The 20,129-nt window shown below is 43.1% G+C and overlaps 1 protein-coding gene across 5 annotated transcripts in view; it reads right to left on the bottom strand.

Moving 5' to 3' along the window:
* Positions 1–20,129, bottom strand: part of DGKI (diacylglycerol kinase iota) — a 287,790-nt gene that overhangs the window by 127,620 nt on the left and 140,041 nt on the right. For 4 of the 5 annotated variants that reach the window (XR_010592257.1, XM_008171112.4, XM_065565893.1 and 1 more), the window contains exons 8-11: positions 19,730–19,846; positions 12,402–12,476; positions 11,904–11,999; positions 10,518–10,600 (exon numbers count right to left, since the gene is read on the bottom strand). Coding sequence is in view for 4 of the 5 variants with exons in the window: in XM_008171112.4 (XP_008169334.2) it covers positions 10,518–10,600; positions 11,904–11,999; positions 12,402–12,476; positions 19,730–19,846 (371 nt within the window). In the remaining variant the exon portion in view is untranslated. The remainder of the gene's footprint in view (positions 1–10,517; positions 10,601–11,903; positions 12,000–12,401; positions 12,477–19,729; positions 19,847–20,129) is intronic. The other variant, XM_065565886.1, reaches the window with a different exon arrangement.

Genomic DNA, 20,129 nt, shown 5'->3' with positions numbered 1-20,129 from the left:
TAATTCTCCATACAGAGTCATGGAATTTGGTTTTGTGGAAGAAAATTAAATCCTATTGCTGCAGGTATGACTATGAAAAACGAAAAGTCAACCAGGAAGCAAGCCTGGGCTCTTCCTTCCATGGGCTCAGCAGGCCTTATTCAATAGGATTAATTTTGGTTTTTAAATCTTCAGTCAAGCTGAAAGGAGACTTTCTCGCTTCAGCTAAGAAGCTGGGAAACTCCTGATTTTCTCCTTGTATAAAGCAAACAAACTTGAAATTAAAAATCAGACTGTAGGTTGAAAATGCAAACACTCACTTTCAGGCCTACTGAGAGTCCTGGCGAAAGTAGGAATATGGCTAAAGTAGGATAGCCCTTGCATTTGGGGCATTTCTCCTGCCAGCTCCTCTGACTCCCACTATGTTTCCTCTAGACTGTTAATCTCCCTCTTGCTTCTGAAGCAGATGACTATATTGTGGAGGCACACACTGATCAGATGGGTGTTTTTCTGCGGTGTTTAACACAAGTGCGCTCCTACTCAGCATATTGGTGGGTTCCCGTCACAGACGGGAGCACCAATTATTAAACTGACAGGGAGAGCAGTCTGCTAGAAGTTTGAAGGTGTGCAGCAAATTTCATATCACCAGCAGGATTGGAGGGAGCTGAGGAAATGGAGAACAATTACAGGTTGGGTGGGAACAAGATAGAACAGAGGGAGAAAGTAAAACTGGAGAAACAAAATCTGAATTTCCTCCCAGTGTTGACCTCCTTGACCTGAGAGTGAAACTTGACAACTATGAATTTAGAAGGGCTTCAGCCATCACCATGGTGTTGTCTAAACTATTGAAATTTACCTTAATAAGTATTTGCTCCTCAAACAATTGTAACACACCTCACATACATACGCAAAAGTGCTCCAAACAGAGTTGCCACCCATCTGGATTTTACCCGGAGAGTCCAGTTTTGGGTTTTCTATGTCTGGGTGCCATTTAGGGTTGCCAGGTGCCTGGTTTTTAACCAGAAAGTATCACCCACACCAAAAGTCACAGTTACTGCAGGGCTAGAGGAGGTGCAGAGTCACTAACCAGTGGCAGCCCTGCTCAGCCAGGGCCACCTCCTACCTGCAGGGCACCTCCTACCTTGAGACAATCCAGCGAGGGATGGGGAAAGGGGAGAGGAGCTAGTGATGGGGGTGGGGCTTTGAGGGGAAGAGGTGGAGCAGTGGCGGGGCTTCCGGGGTTCAGTTACCAGCAATTAGAAAGATGGCAACCCTAGCTCCAAAGAGTTTATAGTGGAGCTAAATACCACATAGCTTATGCTTCATCAGGGAATACCGACTGAGCTGAACTATTTTAGTATTAATTGTTTTAGGAACAATGTAGATATAGACAAGTTGAAACTAGTCCTCACATTACCATCCCACAGTGCACTGATGGCCTTTCAAAGTCTCCCGGAATGCAGTGTTGTTGGGAGCTGTGCCAGCAACTCTGGGATAGGTAATCAGAGAGCTTTGCAACTGAAATGGTTTAGCACAGTGCTAGTGTGGGTGTGGAGCTACCCTGCAAGATTTCAAAGCACAATTTAGCAGGGCTAGTGAGGATGCATTAAGCTATTTGTGCTTAAACCTGTGTGATGCAAGTTCCATTAGTTCCGTTACCGGTGTTTCATTTCTGTAGCGCAGATAAGGCCAGCAATAGTTCATCGTGTTTCTTCACCATCGTATATTCAATCTGAGATACCAATAATTTAGTCAAAAAGCAATGGTGATAAAGAATTGCTGTGATGAAATGATACTGCGATGGCAGACGACCATGGTGAAATGCAATCCTGATGAAAGACCACACAACTGAATAATGTGGATACAGGTTTGATGGACTCTGGAGTATAAATTGAGGGGCTGATTCTCGTTTATACTCAAGCCCTTTTACAGTGCTCTGACCAACTGAACTTTCACCCACTTTAAGGCCTCATTACATTGCCAGAGTGGTATTAAGGAGTCCTGGTATACATGAGAATCAGGCCCTGAAGTTTTGGATGTATGGACAATAAAATCTTTCTGACCGCTCTCACATGGGGAGGTATTGGAGTTTACTTTGTGGGATTTGTATCTGTTTTATGTTCTGCATGATCTTAAGGAATGGTTTACAAATAAATAATTAAGCAAATTAAATGCTTCTTTTTCAGGTAACAGAGAGACAGACAATCATTTCTAGCCTCCCTCCCCAATGAAATGGAAGAACTGAAGTCCCTTGTCAGCCAGCCCCTATACAAGGGAAGAGCTGCTTACCTGCCTGGGGGAACACTTATTTGATAAGCTTTGCCAGCACTGCGCCTGTGGCCCAGGGAAATGAATTACTACTTGGGCAGAGATAGTTACACACAGTTGCCACATCTGGAGAGTCACTCCTGGTCCACAGTAATGGATAACTATTAGAAAAAGGTCAGCCAGCACGTGGCTGATGACTTGGGTACCCAGCAGAGATTTAGGCATGGTGCTTTGTTCAATTAGGCTGCCCCTGTGACTATGGGAGTCTGACCACCCATCCTATGTAATAAGAAAGGTCCTTGATTGGGTAGGATGCTGAATGCATATAATAAGAAACTGCTAAAAAGCTTTTGATCCGATAGAAAATGTTTTAGAGCAGTAATCATACAGCATATCAAACAGCGTGACACAACGTATGATTTTGTATTATGACTAAAATGTGGTATCCCTTAATGGAAACTTTTGTCCTGTATTTTTCATATATCTTTGGCCTGTACTGCCTTGAAAAATAGCAGGTCACCCCATTCTTCAGCTACCCCTTTACCATAGGAAGTGCCATCTCTTACTATATCATTTCCAGACTTTGTGTTTTATGTCATTATTTGGCAGGGCTCTTTCAGAAAATACAAACCACCTTACAACAGGGACACCCACAATTTTCCCAATTGAGGTGGCCATTTGCCAGGACACAAAAGTTCACACCTAAATATCATAGAATGCAACAGATTACACACTCCCACCTTTATTAGAGTGGTACAAGTCATGGAGGTTACAGGTTTCAGCATACAATGCTCTCTCTTGATTAAAGTGAACTCCACTCCACTGCATGGAGGTTACTCAGCATCAAGATGAAGCATTGCAAGCTGGGCCATGGAGTCTCCACACATCTATATAAAAGAGGCAATAGCAAAAAAAAAAAAAATCCAACCCTAAATTAACACAGAGTTAAGGATGCTTGGTGGTATATTGTCCCATTTCAGAATAGTGAGTTGAGCAAAAACAAACGTCTGAAAACCAGGACATGCACAGTTAAGGTTGCCCATTCGACCTTAACTCTGCCCTCTTTCAGCCATGCCCCAAGATGCCCTGCTAATACATAAACCTTTACTCTGCCACCACACAGTTGATGAAATCTACAAGCTTGTCACCTCCTAACTACTGTAGTTCCCCTTCCCACATTGTTGGCAGTGAATGCAGCTCCCTGAAGTGTTCATTCTCTGGTATTCAAAATTTCCATTACTCTTACTTTCCACCCTCCTATAACTCAACTGAGGTGCCTGGAGTGAAGGAAAACTATGTTACAGTGAAACGGTGCTCCTGCCTGGTTTCAGAATGGTTGGAGGGTGGAATCTGTGGCAGGACCAGCGATAGAAATCACAGGCAGGGTTTCTGTTCCAAACAACTGACAGTTTTATGTTTGAGAGAAAGATCCTCTGACTGTGTCCAACAGATGTACCCCATCTCCCAGAAACAGTGAAGTGCCAGAGTTTGTAATGTTTCTATGCCATATAATGCACATTTTGCAGTGGACCATGAACCCTTCAATTTGCCAATTAATACTCTTCCAACCTTATTAATAGATTTTTAATTGCTGCTGTAGCAATTAGACATTGAGCCAAATCAGAGAAAACTATCACCGTTCCTGGACACAAATCTCTGATGAAGTCCAAATCTGCTCTTATATATTGTATGAGGTGCACACCAGGAATAAGGCTCAGATCATTTCAGCCCAAGTGAATCACCACAATGTATGGTTGATCAAACCTCTTAAATCACCCAGTTAGACATTGCACAGTGGACAAAATACAGGGCCCCAAAATGACACCAATGGAGACTACCTCGCTCCACCCAAATTAGCCTGTAGTTAGCAATCCCCATGTCCTCATGGTGTACTCCTTGCTCTCCTGTAAACCTCGGGAACATCATGATCCAAGAATCGCCCAAAATCCACATTAGCAACCCCAGCAGTGCACATATTTCTTTCCCCTCAGCAGTCAAGGTACCTGTATTGTCAGGTGTATGAAAATCTATAGAGGTCTATAAAATCTTGACTGGTGTAGAGTAAATGAATAAGGAAATGTTATTTGCTCCTTCACTTAACACAAGAACTAGAGATCACCCAATGAAATTAATAGGCAGCAGGTTTAAAACAAACAAAAGGAAATATTTCTTCACACAACACACAGTAAATCTGTGGAAAGTCATTGCCAAGGGTTGTTGTGAAGTTAAAAACTATAAGAGGTGTCTAAAAAGAACTAGATAAGTTCATGGAGGATAGATCCATCAATGCCTATTAGCCAGGGTGGTCAGGGATGCAACCCCATGCTCTGAGTGTCCCTAGCCCCAGTTTGCCAGAAGCTGGGAATGGGCGACAGGGGATGGATCACTTGATGATTACCTGTTCTGTTCATTCCCTCTGTGGCACCTGGCACTGGCCACTGTTGGAAGACAGGATACTGGGCCAGATAGACCATTGGTCTGACCCAGGATGGCCGTTCTTATGTTTAGTTCCAAACCTCCACCCTGTGTGTCTTTAGAAACACTACATTAATCTGCCCCAAGGTCAGGAAGTAGCCACTTGCTTCCCTTCCCCAGCCAGAGGCCAGTAAAATACAGATTTTCTGAAATAACCAATCCAAGGCTTGCCTACCACCCACCATCATTTCCCAACCTCTCTGCAGCCACAACCCCTCGCCCTGTCCCTGATTTCCCCTCCTCCCCCTCCTCCACACACACACACACCCAAAGTCCCCTGTCTCCGGCTCCTCTCCACCTGATAAAACAAAAAAATTGGTTAGACTGGCTGCTGACTATTCTGCTTTGTGTTCATAGTGAACTTCCACATAAAATAAAAACATGTTATCTTAGAACAGAGACAACTTGTAGCAAACAACTTGAGTTATTAAATCTGTATTGCACAGGTGTACCAAGAATGTCAGTGGCAGGTGCTCATCAGAGACAATGGCATCAGCACTTTCCCTCAGACTACCCAGGCAGGCATTAAATGGCTGCATCGAAACTCTCTCATGATCTTCTACTTTATTGGAGCGTGTCAAAATTTTGACAGGATTACTGGTCTAGTGAGTGGGGCGGGTGAGGGGGAAGCTGTAGACATGATATATTGTAATTTTAGTGAGGCTTTTGACAGTCACACATGACATTCTCATAAGCAAACTAGGGAAATGTGATCTAGATGTAAGGACTATAAAGTGGGTGCACAATTGGCTGAAAGACCATATTCAAAGAATAGTTTGCTGTCAAACTGCAGTCCCACGGGGGTCTGTCCTGGGTTTGGTACTATTAAATATCTTCATTAATGACTTGGACAATGGAGTGGAGAGTATGGTTATAAAATTTGCAGATGACACCACACAGGGTGGAGTCCCCCACCACTACAGGATGGGAACCAACTGGCTAAGTGGCAGTTCTGCAGAAAAGGACCTGGGGATTACAGTGGATGAGAAGCTGGATATGAGTCAGCAGTGTGCCCTTGTTGCCAAGAAGGCCAACGGCATATTGAGCTGTATTAGTAGGAGCATTGCCAGCAGATCGAGGGAAGTGATTATTCCCCTCTATTCGGCACTGGTGAGGCCACACCTGGAGTATTGCTTCCAGTTTTGGTCCCCCCACTACAGAAAGGATGTAGACAAATTGGAGAGAGTCCAGCGGAGGGCAACGAAAATGATTAGGGGGCTGGAGCACATGACTTTTGAGGAGAGGCTGAGGGAACTGGGGTTATTTAGTCTGCAGAAGAGAAGAGTGAGGGGGGATTTGATAGCAGCCTTCAACTACCTGAAAGGGGGGCTCCAAAGAGGATGGAGCTAGGCTGTTCTCAGTGGTGGCAGATGACAGAACAAGGAGCAATGGTCTCAGGTTGCAGTGGGGGAGGTCTAGGTTGGATATCAGGAAACACTATTTCACTAGGAGGGTGGTGAAGCACTGGAATGGGTTACCTAGGGAGGTGGTGGAATCTCCTTCCTTAGAGGTTTTTAAGGCCCGGCTTGACAAAGCCCTGGCTGGGCTCATTTAGTGGGTGTTGGTCCTGCTCTGAGCAGGGGATTGGACTGGATGACCTCCTGAGGTCTCTTCCAACCCTAATATTCTATGATTCTATGAAAGCAATTTGGGGGACAGGATTAGAATTCAAAACAACCTTCACAAATTGGAGAAATCATCTGAAATCAACAAGATGAAATTCAAGGAAGATAAGTGCAAAATACTATATTTAGGAAGGAAAAATCAAATACACAACTACAAAATGGGGAATAACTGGTTAGACAGTAGTACTGCTAAAAAGGAACTGGGCGTTATAGCTGATCACAAATTGAATATGCGTTAACAATTTGATGCGGTTGCAAAAAAGGCTTACTATAATTCTGGGGTGTATTAATAGGAATGTCATGTGTAAAACATAGGAGCTATTTGTACTGCTCTACTTGGTAAGGCCGCAGCTGGAGTACTGGGTGCAATTCTGGGCACCTGAGGAAAGATATGGACAAATTGGAGAGAGTCCAGAGGAGAGCAACAAAAATAAAAGGTGTAGAAAACTTGACCTATAAATAAAGGTTTAAAAAAAACTGGGCACGATGAGTCTTGAGAAAAGAAGACTGAGAGGGATTTGATAAAATTCTTCAAATATGTTAAGCACTTCTACAAAGAGGATGGTGATCAACTCTTCTCCCCTTGAGTGCAGGGGACTGGACTATATGACTTATTGAGGTCCCTTCCAGTCCAACACTTCTATGATTCTATGTCCATTAAAGGAAGGACAGGAAGTATCAGTTTATTCAGCAGCAAGGAAGATTTACATTAGATATTTGGGGAAACTTTCTAACTAAAAGGATAATTAAGCACTGGAATAGGCTTCCAGTGGCGATTGTGAAATTTCCTGCTATTGCCTGCAATATCTTGACAAACATTGTTCAATTAATGTAAACTTTATTGAATTAACTTTAAGTATTTTAGGAGTTTGTTGTATTAAAAATACAAATGTTTGTGTCAGGTTTCAGAGTAGTGTGTTTGTGTGTTATTGTAGGCTTGTATGTAACCTGTCCAGGAGACATGACTAATATAAACCTTGGGAAGTGATATAAGCGTCCAAGGACTTTTTTAAACAATGGGCTGAGACAAGAATGAACTGTTAGTTGAGGAGGTTTTCTACAAAATACTTGGGAGAAGAGCAATACAAATGCCCACCTCCAGACCTAATCTTTTGAAGCTTGCCCCCAAGGAAGGGACCTTTGTGTCTGACTTACCTATTCCCAGAATCAAAAGGCCCAAACAGCATAAAGGAGTAACTCCCAGATTCACAGCTGTTATGACCTTGTGACCACAGAGGGGTCTGAAGGATTGTCCACCAGCCAGAGCCCTTGTTGCAGCTGGGGTGAGTCCTTGTAAACTTATTACCATGTGTGTAAGTTCTTTCATTGTTTTTAATATGTTTTCTCTGAAACCCTCTTCCCTTAAGAATAAATGCACTTACTTAGAAAGAGCTGTGTGGTAACAACTATGGGCAGTTATGTTGTTTGTAGTTTCTGAGGAAGGAAGGCAAAGCAGGCCTGCTGAGGCAATCTGCCTTGCTAAGTAATAACACAGTGTAGCAGGGAACTGTGCAGCCTGGAAAAACCCCAGTTGGCAGGGAGACGTGGGTCTCTACCCAAGAGAGGTGATGGCTGGGGAACCAAGAGTTTGAGAATAGGTGCCTTTGCTGGACCATAAATGGAGAATACAGCTGTAATTGCCCTGAACTGTGATACCCATCATTGAAGGTCTTTAAGAACAGGATATACAAATATTTGTCAAGTATGGTCTAGGTACACTTGGTCCTGCCACAGCACAGAGGGCTGGACTAAATGGCCTGTTAAGGTCCCCTCCAGCTCTGAATTTCTAGGGTTCTGTGTGCACGGTTATCCTTCCAGACTGCACAATTACGTAAGCAAACAAGTGAACACTGGTGGTGGGTATATTAGGCTAGGGAAGGCACTGCCTTCCCTGGCTGGAGCCACTGCCATGGGACGCCAGGCTGGGGCTGATCCAGCCGGCCCAGGGCTGGGGCTGCTCTGGCTGGCTGGCCCAGGGCTGGGGTTGGCCAGCCGGCATCGCTGGAGCTCTGGTCGGTCAGCCAACTGGGACTTGGGCTGGCCTGGGACTGGGGGTGGCCCAGGGTTCCTCTGGCAGCAGGGAGCAACTCAGGGTTCCGGCCGGCCCAAGGGTTCTCCAGCTGTGGGAAGAGGTGGCAGGGGGGACCCAGGGCTCCTGCTGCGGGAGGCGGAGCCTCATCTGGCAGGAGTGGGACCGTAGGGCCAGCCTCCCCGAAGAGGAGGGTCCACCCGCCACCCATGGAAGTGAACATGCTCTTAAACACTATTCACAATTTGGGTCCCCCAAAAACTTAGTGGGCACCATGCAACACCCAATATAAAAATTGACTGATTGAGACTATATTGACCCACATCACTGCAATAGTTTTATCTCTAGCTCTGCACAAAGACAGAAAACACCTAGAACCTTTTTGGAAAATAGTTATTTTTTCTGGACTTATATCTCTGGAATCCCTTGCTCAAATGACCCCCCTAATCTGGGCATTAACCCTACTCTGCACTCCCACAAGGCACAGCAAATTCCAAAAAAATCCACACAAGCATCCGGATTTTAGAGCACTTGGAAAAGAAGTCTTTTAATGAGGAAGGATAGAGGGAGGATGAAGGTGAAAGGTTTCCCCTGCACATCCAGCTGCATCACAGGAGACTCTGAACGGCCTGGAGATGAATACAGCCTGAAACAGTTGCTCTGAGGTGTGTGAACTGTTCCATTAATCTCAGTGGGTGTTCTCATCTCCCTCAGGAGAGCTTTAGAGCCTGGAATATGCACAAAGTATGCCTGTTCTCAGCTTCCTATCCAAAGGGGCAGGACTTCCCCAGATCCTGCCTCACATGGGAGGTATGGAGGGGGGCCTCAGACCCTCCCAAATGGGCATGCACCCCCCTTAACCCAACTCTCATGAGAGGGAAGTAAAGGGGGGGGGCAACCCCTGTAGATGGGCCCAGAGCCCCTAGATCCTGGCTCACACATGGGGGCAGCAAGAGGATCTCGGACACCACCAGTGGGGCAATTGCTCCATATCTCAGCTCATATGAGGGAGGCAACATGGGGCCCAGACCATCACTAGAGGTGTAAGAGCCCCCTAAATCTGGGCACACATCTGGGAGGGGAAATTGTGGGGTTGACAGATGCCCCTGCTCTTATTCTACCCCAGTTCTCCTGCCACTCACCCCCACATCCCCCTTCCCAGTGTCCCTCTACCCCGAACTCTTCCCTCACCTGAGCCCCCTCCTCTCCCACCCATCCCTATTTATGCTCCTCCCCATAACCCTACCCATTGACACCTAATACCCTTCCCCTCCCACCAAGCATTCACATGTCTATTTTTTTTACTTTGATTACATTCCCTCCAAAATTAAATTGCCACTCATGACTCATGAATTGAAGCAACTTCCAGCCACTCAGTCTCAAACTCCTTTTGTTTTAGGTGGGGGCTTGTGATTAATTTATCCTTCCTTCTGATAATTGAAGGGTCAGTTCACAGCCATCAATTTCAATGAGGTCTGTGCATCCAGTCATTAGCACCTTTCAGTTTAACAGAACAAGGCAGCAGAAGGAAACTGTTTTCACAGGGCCTGTAACTTGGGAACCCCTTGGTCAAATAATCCCAAATGTGGAGCACGAATGCTACCCCATACCTCATTAGGCACACCGAATTTCAAAGCAATCCAAGTAACCGTCCAGATTTTAGAGCACTTACAACAATTGAGCTTTAAACCATGTAAAATGGTGGGAATGGGAAACCTCTAGCTGTTTTTCTGTACTGGTGCATGCAAAATGTACAAAATGTCCATTTTCTTAAACACCATTCTCACCTTGGATCCCCCAAAGATTTAGTGGATGCCATGCACTACCCTGACTGAGACCATTTTGACCCATATCACATCAATAGCTTGATCTCTAGCTCTGCACAAAAACAACCCTCATAGAAGTTTTTGGAAAATGAAATGTGCAGTTAAGCAGGTACTTAAGTCCTTTGCTCAATAAGGATGGACACAAGCATGTGCTTAACTGCATTGCTGAATCAGGCCCTTAAACAGTGGATCACACTTTGATAAGCCTGGCTAATCCCCCTATTACTATCAGGAAGCTGCATCCAACCTATCCTTTGCCCACATACTTAACAAGCAAAGAAGGATGTTGGCAATGTTAAACGCTTCAGTACTTACGCATCTCTTGGCCCTTCCTGAGAGAGATCGAAGACTTGGCGTGGATTCAAGTACCACATGAACATCTGGAGAACCTTAGTGCCCTGTTAGGATAGAAAATGGAAGGAAAATAAATGAGCAAATGAACTAATGACTCTCATACGTAATAATATTTATTATTAACTTAATCTTCATAATATCTTTCATTCATTTGTGTTTTACAGAACAAAAGCAAACAAAAAAGGAGTATTTACTGGCAAGCCAAAGCAAAAACTATCCATTGTGACAGATGATTGCCCTAGAGAACATTCACGTCGCCTACCATCCCACTCTTTCTGTATTTGTAGCCTCTTGGGGCAGGGACTGTCTTTTTATTCTGTGTTTTTATAGTGCCTGGCACAATGGGGTCGCAGTCCATGACTCAAGCTCCTACGTGTTACGGTAATATGAATAACAACAACAACATATGTCCATTGAATTTAGAATGCAGATGTGTAGTGGCTTCAAGTTCACAGTAGAGGTAGTTGGAAAAACTGTGATGGAACCATTTTCATCAGAAATCCCAGTTACAGCAAAATCAAGATGTTTTGTGAAATAGTTCCAAGTTTGTTGAAATTTTGTTTTGGAGAAAAGCATACAAAAAAGGTTCTGGAAATGTTGAACGTCCCATTTCAACATTTCCTGAAACAAACATTTTTATTTTTCATTTAAAAATTACGTTTCATTTCAACGTTTTATTTTAGATTATAACAGAACATAAATGTTTTAAAAGGTCAAAATTAAAACTAAACAAAAAAAAATTTAGAATTTTCCTTTGCATGGAATTTTGAAATTTTTGTAATGATGTGTAAACCCACTGTTTACTTCAGCTCTACTTGCATGACCAAAGTATTCAGCCTGCTACTTACAACTTGATAATGGAGCAATATGCCTAAGCAACAGCGTCATGCTCTGAGACTCAGTTTTCTAGAGCACCATTTCCAACATATTTACAATTCAGGACTATGTGGCTTTACAACATAAGATATGTGGCCAAGGGATGTTGAGAGATTGCTCTGATTAAACCAAACCAATGGTAGGGCAGGAGGATGACCGGCAATTACTTCGGAGAATCAGAGAGCTCCATTTCTGTGGAAAGACTGAGGTTTCCTGAAAGACTCCAAGCCGCTATTCTGGTTTCCTCTCAAAGAATCAAAACCTGGGAGGAAGATCACACTGAACAATCCAAACCTCAATTCTGGTGGGAAGAAGATTCACCGTGAAGGGTCCAGTTCTCCATTCTAGGAGTCTGCATCCCAGGTCACATGAAACCCTCCCTTTCTGTGCCTCACCTGAAATCATTTTATGACACATAATTTAAAGGAATTTGTAGAAACTTTGTGACTGGGATCAAGTTGATGCCTTTACCTGATTCCCTCCACTTTTTGGATTGACAAACACCAGCAGTGGTTTCATGAGCAGCGAAGAGATGGGCTTTATCACAAATGGTCGGCCTTTGTTTTCCTGCAAAATCAGAAGTGGCAGAGTACTTTAATTAGAGCTACACAAAACTAATGCTAAAATCTCTAGCAAAAAAAAAAAAAAAAAATCACAAAGCATTCTCAATTCTGTTTTTAGAGGCTTTTGTGGTCATGAAAGCCGCTAGATTAAGAACCCCTGTGACCTTTAGTCAGAAAACCGCTATAGCATAGACAACAAGATTCCCTGTGCACCCCCTCATCATGCCTCAACTATTCAGCCTAGCCTATTCTACCCTAGAGAATAAATCTATGCATCCCATCTAAAAATGGGAGGATAAGTCAACCTGGGCTGGCTGATCGATAGACATGCTAGATTTTAACTGGCAGTCTAGAGATAAAAATATCCATTCAGTCCACCTTTCAAATACTATTAATTAGGACTTACCTCATTGCTTCTTTTGCTGGCTTTTCTTTTAAAGGATGTTCTCTTCTTCCGCCGGGTTGAAGTTTTTAATGAGTTCTATGAAAAAGAAAAAAAAAGGGGGCTACATGAAAAGCAAAACAAAAAATCAAGTCAGCCCCAGAAGTAGCCTCATTTAAGAAGCTCCTTCATGCATGGTCCGTTTGGAGAATGATACAGTGTCTGGCACATGCTTGAAGTTTAGATCACATGCGTCTCATGCTTTACACTTCCACACCACCATTGATGGAGAAAGCCACACACGGAGACCAGACTGGTGCTTTGGAACTGGAAGCTTTCCCACGCCGTGGGGAGAAAAAAATCAGATACTCCCAGAGACTCACATAACACCACATGTTGTACCTGCCAACCCTCCCAATAGGGGTAGGAGACGCCCGTTTTCCCTCCGGGGCTCCAGTCTCCTTCCCAATCAGGCTCGTCTCCTGGTATGGAGACCACCTGCACAAAAATGTAATAAAACATGATAAAATGAGCTATTTTTTCATGTTTAAAAACCAAAACAAAAGCAAAACAAAACAAAACCCCAGTTTTAGCGGTGGTGACCACCATGACTCAACATAATGCATGCCACCACTGCATATGATGCTGGCAGACAAAGTCAAACCTGACCTACCATGAAACTAGTGTAATAATCTGATAGAAAACCTCCTCTGAATTCTTAATATTTAAGGGTTTCATTTTTCTAAAATAAAAACAAACAAAAACCTCTGCCACTCTATTGCAGAAAAAATAGTTAAAACAAATAGATACTTTGTAGGACCTACCCAAAAATTGCAGTTAACTAAAAATACTTGTCCTGCCATGAGGGGGCTGGACTAGATATGGGGAAAAAAACTATTCCCCAGAATAGCGCAAACTTCATTGATGGTGGAGCACAAAAATGTGCTGAAGTGGTCAGGGCCAGACAAATTGAGGCTTTTCTTTTTTAATTACTGCAGTTGTTGAATTAAAATAGCCATATCCCTATAAATTTTCTCCCTATTCACACAGTGCTGAGTTTCAGCTGAGTTGGAAACACTGAGAAAATGGACTTTCCCCACAGTATTTCAGCTTAGTCTATTCAAAACTAGGAAGTACAGTGGGGCAGAAAATTAAAAGAAAATTTGCAGAACTTCTAACCTCAAGAAGTAAACAAGTTCCATTCCATTTTTTTCCCCAAAAAAGTTCAAGTCACTCTTATTTTATCCAAATTGATCCAGACATCCCTACTGAGAAAAGTTTCACTGGCCCAGAGAACTGCGAGTGGACACAGCAAAGCCATTCATCAGAATCCGCTGTTTTGACTCAACCTTCATCTTCAGCCAACAGTCCAATTACATTAAATAGTGTATTTACTGGATTCACTGCTTGATTCCTCAGTGACCAGCTCTGGCATTTCAAACCAGCCAATTTTCCTGTTGCTTTTCACCATGCATAAAGGGATCAGCATTTGTCGCACTCCCCGTCAATACCTGGCCCAAGCCAGGGAAGCTAATAATCCAACCAGGGGACCAAATTTGGTTATGAATCCTGGCCACATGCCACCTGAGGCATGTTGCACCTATGCTAAGAAGCAGGAGACTGGCTCTATAAAAGTGCTCTAAACTTCCCATGCTTTGGTGCATATGAAAGTGCACTAGAAAGCATCATTTGCTATAAGGCTGCACTGACAGGGGTAGGTGGATGGTGTGACGTTGCATATTATATGATTTTATGAAAATATGCTAATGTCACTGGAATATGCTTCATGCAAAAGGTCTCTTGTAAGGTACCATTACAAAGCTTATAATCTACTGAGTGTGATCATCCTATTTGTAGAAATGTATCACTCTTGTATCTGAACCTAGAAATATGAAATATAACTCTGAGGGCCTATTGTAATTATGCAAAGTGTGGGCCATTAAAGGTGGTTTGGAATCTTGATAACTCCCATTAACCAGGACAATTGACTGCAGATGGCTCTGTTTTACCTGTAAGTCTTCCTGTATATGTGTGTGCTGGCAAGTGGGTAATGAAGTCTTACAGTGACATGTGATCATGTCACCTGAACTGGAATCCATCTTTAACCTAGTGCTTTTCCATTGAGAAGGGGGGTGTGGGCGGGAACCCAGAGGGACAAAGGGTTCCCGCCTTATGCAAAAGATATATAAGGGGGTGGAACAGAACAAAGTGGAGCAGCCATCATGAGGAATCCCCTAGCTACCACCTGAGCTGGAACAAGGGCTGTACCAGGGGAAAGGATTATGCCCAGACTAGGAAGGCATCCAGTCTGTGAAAGCAACGTATTGAACCATCTCTGAGGGTGAGATCTTATCTGTATTCAGTTTCTTACTATATTAGACATAGACTTGCATGTTTTATTTCATTTTGCTTGGTAATTCACTTTGTTCTGTCTGTTACTACTTGAAATCACTTAAATCCTACCTTCTGTATTTAATAAAAGCACTTTTTACTTATTAATTAACCCAGAGTATGTATTAATACCTGGGGGGGCAAACAGCTGTGCATACCTCTCTATCAGTGTTATAGAGGGCGAACAATTTATGAGTTTATCCTCTATAAGCTTTATACAGGGTAAAACAGATTTATTTGGGTTTAGACCCCACTGGGAGTTGGGCATCTGAGTGTTAAAGATAAGAACAGTTCTGTAAGCTGCTTTCAGTGAAGCCTACAGCTGTTAGGGGGCATAATTTGGACGTGGGTCTGGGTTTGCAGCAGGCTAGCGAGTCTGGCTCAAACCAGGCACGGCACTGAAGTCCTAAGCTGACAGGGCAGGAAAGCAGGGGCAGAAGTAGTCTTGGCACATCAATTGGCAGCTCCCAAGCGGGTTTCTGTGATCCAACCTGTCACAGATGGATCATATATATCCTACTAGTTTTTTCACTCTCAAATAGTGCAATCAGACAGAAGGAGGATACGAAGTTTAAAATCAGTGTAATGAAGCAAAAAACATTGCTTCATTTATAGTAATCAATGTAGAGATTCTTAGATTCATTCTTCAGAGCTTCTCCCTGGGAGGATTTTTTCTTGAAACCTTGTCACAGAGCGAGACACGGAGTGGCCTAGTGGATAGAGCACTGGACTGGAACTCAGGAGATCTGGCCTATATTCCCAGCACTGCCACTGGCCTGCTGGGTGACCTTGGGAAATTCAGTGTTTCCTCATCTGTAAATGGGGATAATGTTACTTATCTCCTGTGTAAAGGGCTTTGAGTTCTACTGATGAAAAGCACTATATATAAAGAGCTAGCACTATATTAGAGGCATTGATTATACTTACCGGTAATTATTTTACTGGAAGAAGCTGACAATCTGCTATTTAGTGGAAGGACCTAAACCCAGTACAGTTCTTCTGCATAAAGCCAGGACAATTAGGTAAAATAGCATTATCCTCATTAAAAAATAACCATGTGTAAATATATTTGTTGCCAAATCATGTTGCAACATATCTGCTTTTTTGCCATTGTGGACAAAAAAAACCCATATTATAACTTTGATAGAAGAACATGCCTTGGTCTCTGTATCTACCAGGATTAAAATATAATAGTGTTTTGTATCTGCACACACTGGCAAGAAAAGACATAATGTGGTTTTGTCAAAACTATATTACGCCACAGTGTTTAAGTATGCCTATTTTTGTGATGTTTAGAGAGCCTGAATGTTTGCTACAACTTAGCAACAGTAGCTATACAACAGGTAAGAGGCAGGGGCACTGGTTTTCCATGTGCAAGGTTTCATTTCAAACTGGTAAAAGAATAGCAGCCCTGGGAAATCACTGGGGTATACATGGTGAGCTGAAGAAGTTGTTGCATGTGCCATCTTGTCCATATTGAAGTCTTCCTTCTCCACAGGAAGAGTATGGGCGTTTTGACAAAAACTAAATGCTACTCAGTGACATTCCATTGACAGTAAAGAACACCTGTAAGTGGACAGGCCTGTATGTAAATCCTGAATTGTCTCTAAAAGAGGAAAAATCTCCTTGGTGACAATAATTTTGTCCTTCTTCAAAGATAAGAAGCACAGATCATATTACATCATGGTCATTGGAAGTGTTCCAAGCCCACTTAGATAGATTTATGGAAGGAGTAGGACAGGGCCCTCCTTGAGTAATGTCAGGTGGTGAACTGACAGTCTTAGGTAGATCCTTTCATCTAGAATGCTGCAGATTTAATTTTCAGCAGTTCTGAGCCGCAGTAGCTCCAAATTACTTGAACAGGAGCAGCAGGTGCACAGCACCGATAAAAGTCTGACCCTATGATCTTCAGGCAGTTCACAAACTGAAATGAGGCACAGATAATAGTCTCAAATCAGTGGCTTCAGCCAGCAATACAGTAAGAAGAGAGAGTAGCCCAGTAGTAGACAGCTTTTGCAAGCTCCTTATGAAGGTTCCAAAGAGAAAGGAAAGCAGATTCACTCACCTCGATCATAAACCCTTTCTTAGCATTGGGATCCAGTTACAATTACTGCCTCTGCTTTGTATCCAGAACCTCAGAAGGAGGGCTGTCTCTGTAACTTCATCACCCAGATCCTTCTCATCAACTGCTCCTCTCTCAAACATGCGCATGCACGCGCGCACACACGCACACACACACACACACACACACACACACACACACACACCAAGTCTGTTTAACAACATTCAGGCTGCCAAGTATCAAATATAAAAAAGGACACTAGCCACTGTAGATACCTGCAGTTGCTAACTGGAACACTTAATTTATCTGAACTCCAGGAAACCAGACCCAGAGGCACTGAAAAGCGTTAGAGAGGCTACAGAAGAGGCTCATACAATGAACATAATGAAGGAGGTATTGAGAATTTGCCATCTATATAAATGGGTCATTACATATAGGGATACCACCTGTTCCAAAATTATCCAAACTGTTCTGAATTTCCTTCATCCTGCAAACAGAAGCTTGCAAGAAGTAAAAACTCCCCATTTAGCAGGTAACCTAAGGCAGATTGATCTTATGCAACTACATCGGGATGTTGCATCACCAAGACACTGCCGGGAGCGAGAGGGGGGCCTGTTCTTTATTCAAATAGAGTATTAGAAAGGTGGTAACCCATGGTCCATATAATGATCATGGAAAAACAATAAAAACAGAAAGTAAAACTAGGTGAAGAGTCTCTTCATGAAGCTCTCTTGTTTGCTCAGAAACAACCACCAAAAGGAAGTACTGTAAGGGACATTGCTAGAATCCATTTTAAATTAATAGAAAATCCAGTCCAGGACTTGTGTGTGATCAGTCTGAGTTGTTAATAAGTGGAGCTGAGCAAATAATTTATAGTAAAAATGTTACTAGACATATTTATTTCAGGTCACGGAACATCTACAAACAGATTTCTGTTTCCACGTATTTATTCATTCATTAAATTTCCTCTAATTTATTTATGAGTTTTTATTTATTTTGTCCATGGATTGATTGCTGTGAACGTCTGATACTACCAGAAATCCAGACTGTGTAGATGGGTTAGAAATGGTCAAGTCATTCACAAGTTAGAGCTGGTCAGAACCAGTGGTGGGGGCAGTTTCAGTGGAAAATTTTGACTTTTCACTGAAAAACTGAAAATTAAAAACTTTGTTCTAATGTCCACAATTCAAAAGGGACATTGATAAATTTGAGAGGGTTCAGAGCAGAGGCATGAAAATGTTTAAAGGACTGAAAAATATGTCTTATAACTGAAGCTAGAGAAATTCAGATTAGAAATAAGGCATAAATAGTTAACAGTGAGTGTAATTAACCATCGGAATAATTTACCAAGGGTTGTGGTGATTCTCTATCACTGCCAAATTTAAAATCAAGATTGGATGATTTTCTAAAAGATACGCTCTAGTTCAAAGAGTAGTTACTTCAGAGGAGTTCTCCGGTTTACATTATACAGGAGATCAGGCTAGATGATGCCAGTGGTCCCTTCTGGCCTTGGAATCTATGAATCTATAAATTCCTACTAGGGTTGGCTTTTCTCACCATGATTTGGGTTTCCTTGCTGGGTTTAGGGTTTTGTTGTTTTTTTTTACATTCCAGGGGGCTCCTGATCACACTCTGCCATTAACATTCAGCCCTTTGAGAGGTTTCCACCACAAGAGAGCATCTATTCCGGTGGTTCTTCCTTCAAGCAGCCTGTCAAAGGTCTCTAGATCACTAGATTAAGATAAGATTCAGTAATCTGAGGACTGGTGGCTTGGCATTTTTGTTGCAGCAAATTTTGTGACATAGGTCATGGGGCTACGGAGAAGCAACACAGGCATCAAAACAGCATAGCGCCACTGCGGGGAGCCTGGGTAGTTGGCTATCCCATGCATGGGTTGTATGCCATGGAGCACAGAATCAAGTCTCACTTATTGTGGAAAGGGGACACCCTAAGTAGGATACCTGGTAGGTTCTGGGGAACAAAACACACGGGGCTGGCAAGAGAACTAACTATCCCATCAGTTATTTCCCATGTCCCTTTTCTGGTCTATCCCAATAATTTAAGTTAAACTGGGTATTATCAATAAAAATGGCTGTGTCCTTTGCATCATAGACCAGTGTTGTGCATTCACTCTGAATAGGAGTCCGGGGATAAATTACACCAAGTACATTGCATTTACTGTTCTGAATTATCGACCATTCCCCCCACCCCACCCCCTCACCCCCCACATGCAAAGTAGCTCCAGTTGCTTGGGTGACCCTAGTCGTGAAGAATGCAGTCAGCACCTTCTCTGGAAAGGGGCTCTGGAAACCCTTTTTCCCCTGCTGTGTTGAGCAATGTCTTATCCCATCTAAGATATACCAAATCTGGTGCAAACGCTGACAAGTTGAAAACTCATTATCTGCAAGCATTTGAGCATAATGTTCAGCAAGCATTCATGTGAGTAAAACATGATCGTCCAAACATCCATGGAAAGTGAATGCAAAAGGGAACTGAGCACAGCCATGGCCAATTCATGTTTCAATTCAACCAAATATTTGTGGAAAGCTTTTTTTCCTGTATTTGCCCAGCTCTACTTAGCGAAACATGCTTGAGTACCTAAAACATAGAGGATTCTTGCAGTCCGTTAGATGAACTTGCAATAAGAATGAACTGTATTGCTTAGTGCCAAAATCAGGTTGCTCACTTATTGCCCCAAACGAGACAATGAAAGAATCCTTCCGGAGGGGTAGATGAAAGAGTGAGATAGAGGTTCATAATCATCATGGGTGTAGCTGGGTGTGAGGGGCATGGACAGGGCAAACAAACATGCTTTTGTGGAGGAATAACCAGGAGCAGAAGCCAGGCTCACCCTGAGCTGCCAAACAGCATCAGAAACAGACATCAGCATGCAGTTACCTGAGCTTTCTTCACCTTAATGATCCAGGTGGGAGGCACAATGACAGCAGCATGAGCCCCCAGGGAACACGGCTCCTCGATGTGATGTAACATGAAGCAGGTGACTTTGTTGTGAAACTAGCGAAGGGAGAGCAGAGCCGTCAGTGAGGTGGACAGAGTGCAAAAAAAGGAGAAAGAGGGAGAGAGAAAGGCATGGTAGGGACAGAAGAAACAGGGAGAGATGTGTGAGGCACTGAGGAATATACCCAGCTCAACTTCTTTTCCCAGTCCTCTGGACCAAGAGAGTCTTAGGAACATTAACCAAAAAAACCCACCTCCCCATTTTCTCATCCTTTGTCAAACGTGCCCCCTACCCCCAAAAGACACCCCTGCTTACATACACATAACAGTAGTAAGACCA

This window comes from Chrysemys picta, chromosome 1 (assembly GCF_011386835.1).
Source record: "Chrysemys picta bellii isolate R12L10 chromosome 1, ASM1138683v2, whole genome shotgun sequence".
Classification (NCBI taxonomy): Eukaryota; Metazoa; Chordata; order Testudines; family Emydidae; genus Chrysemys; species Chrysemys picta.
Note: the sequence above shows the minus strand (reverse complement) of the source record. Positions and strands in the feature narration are given on the sequence as shown.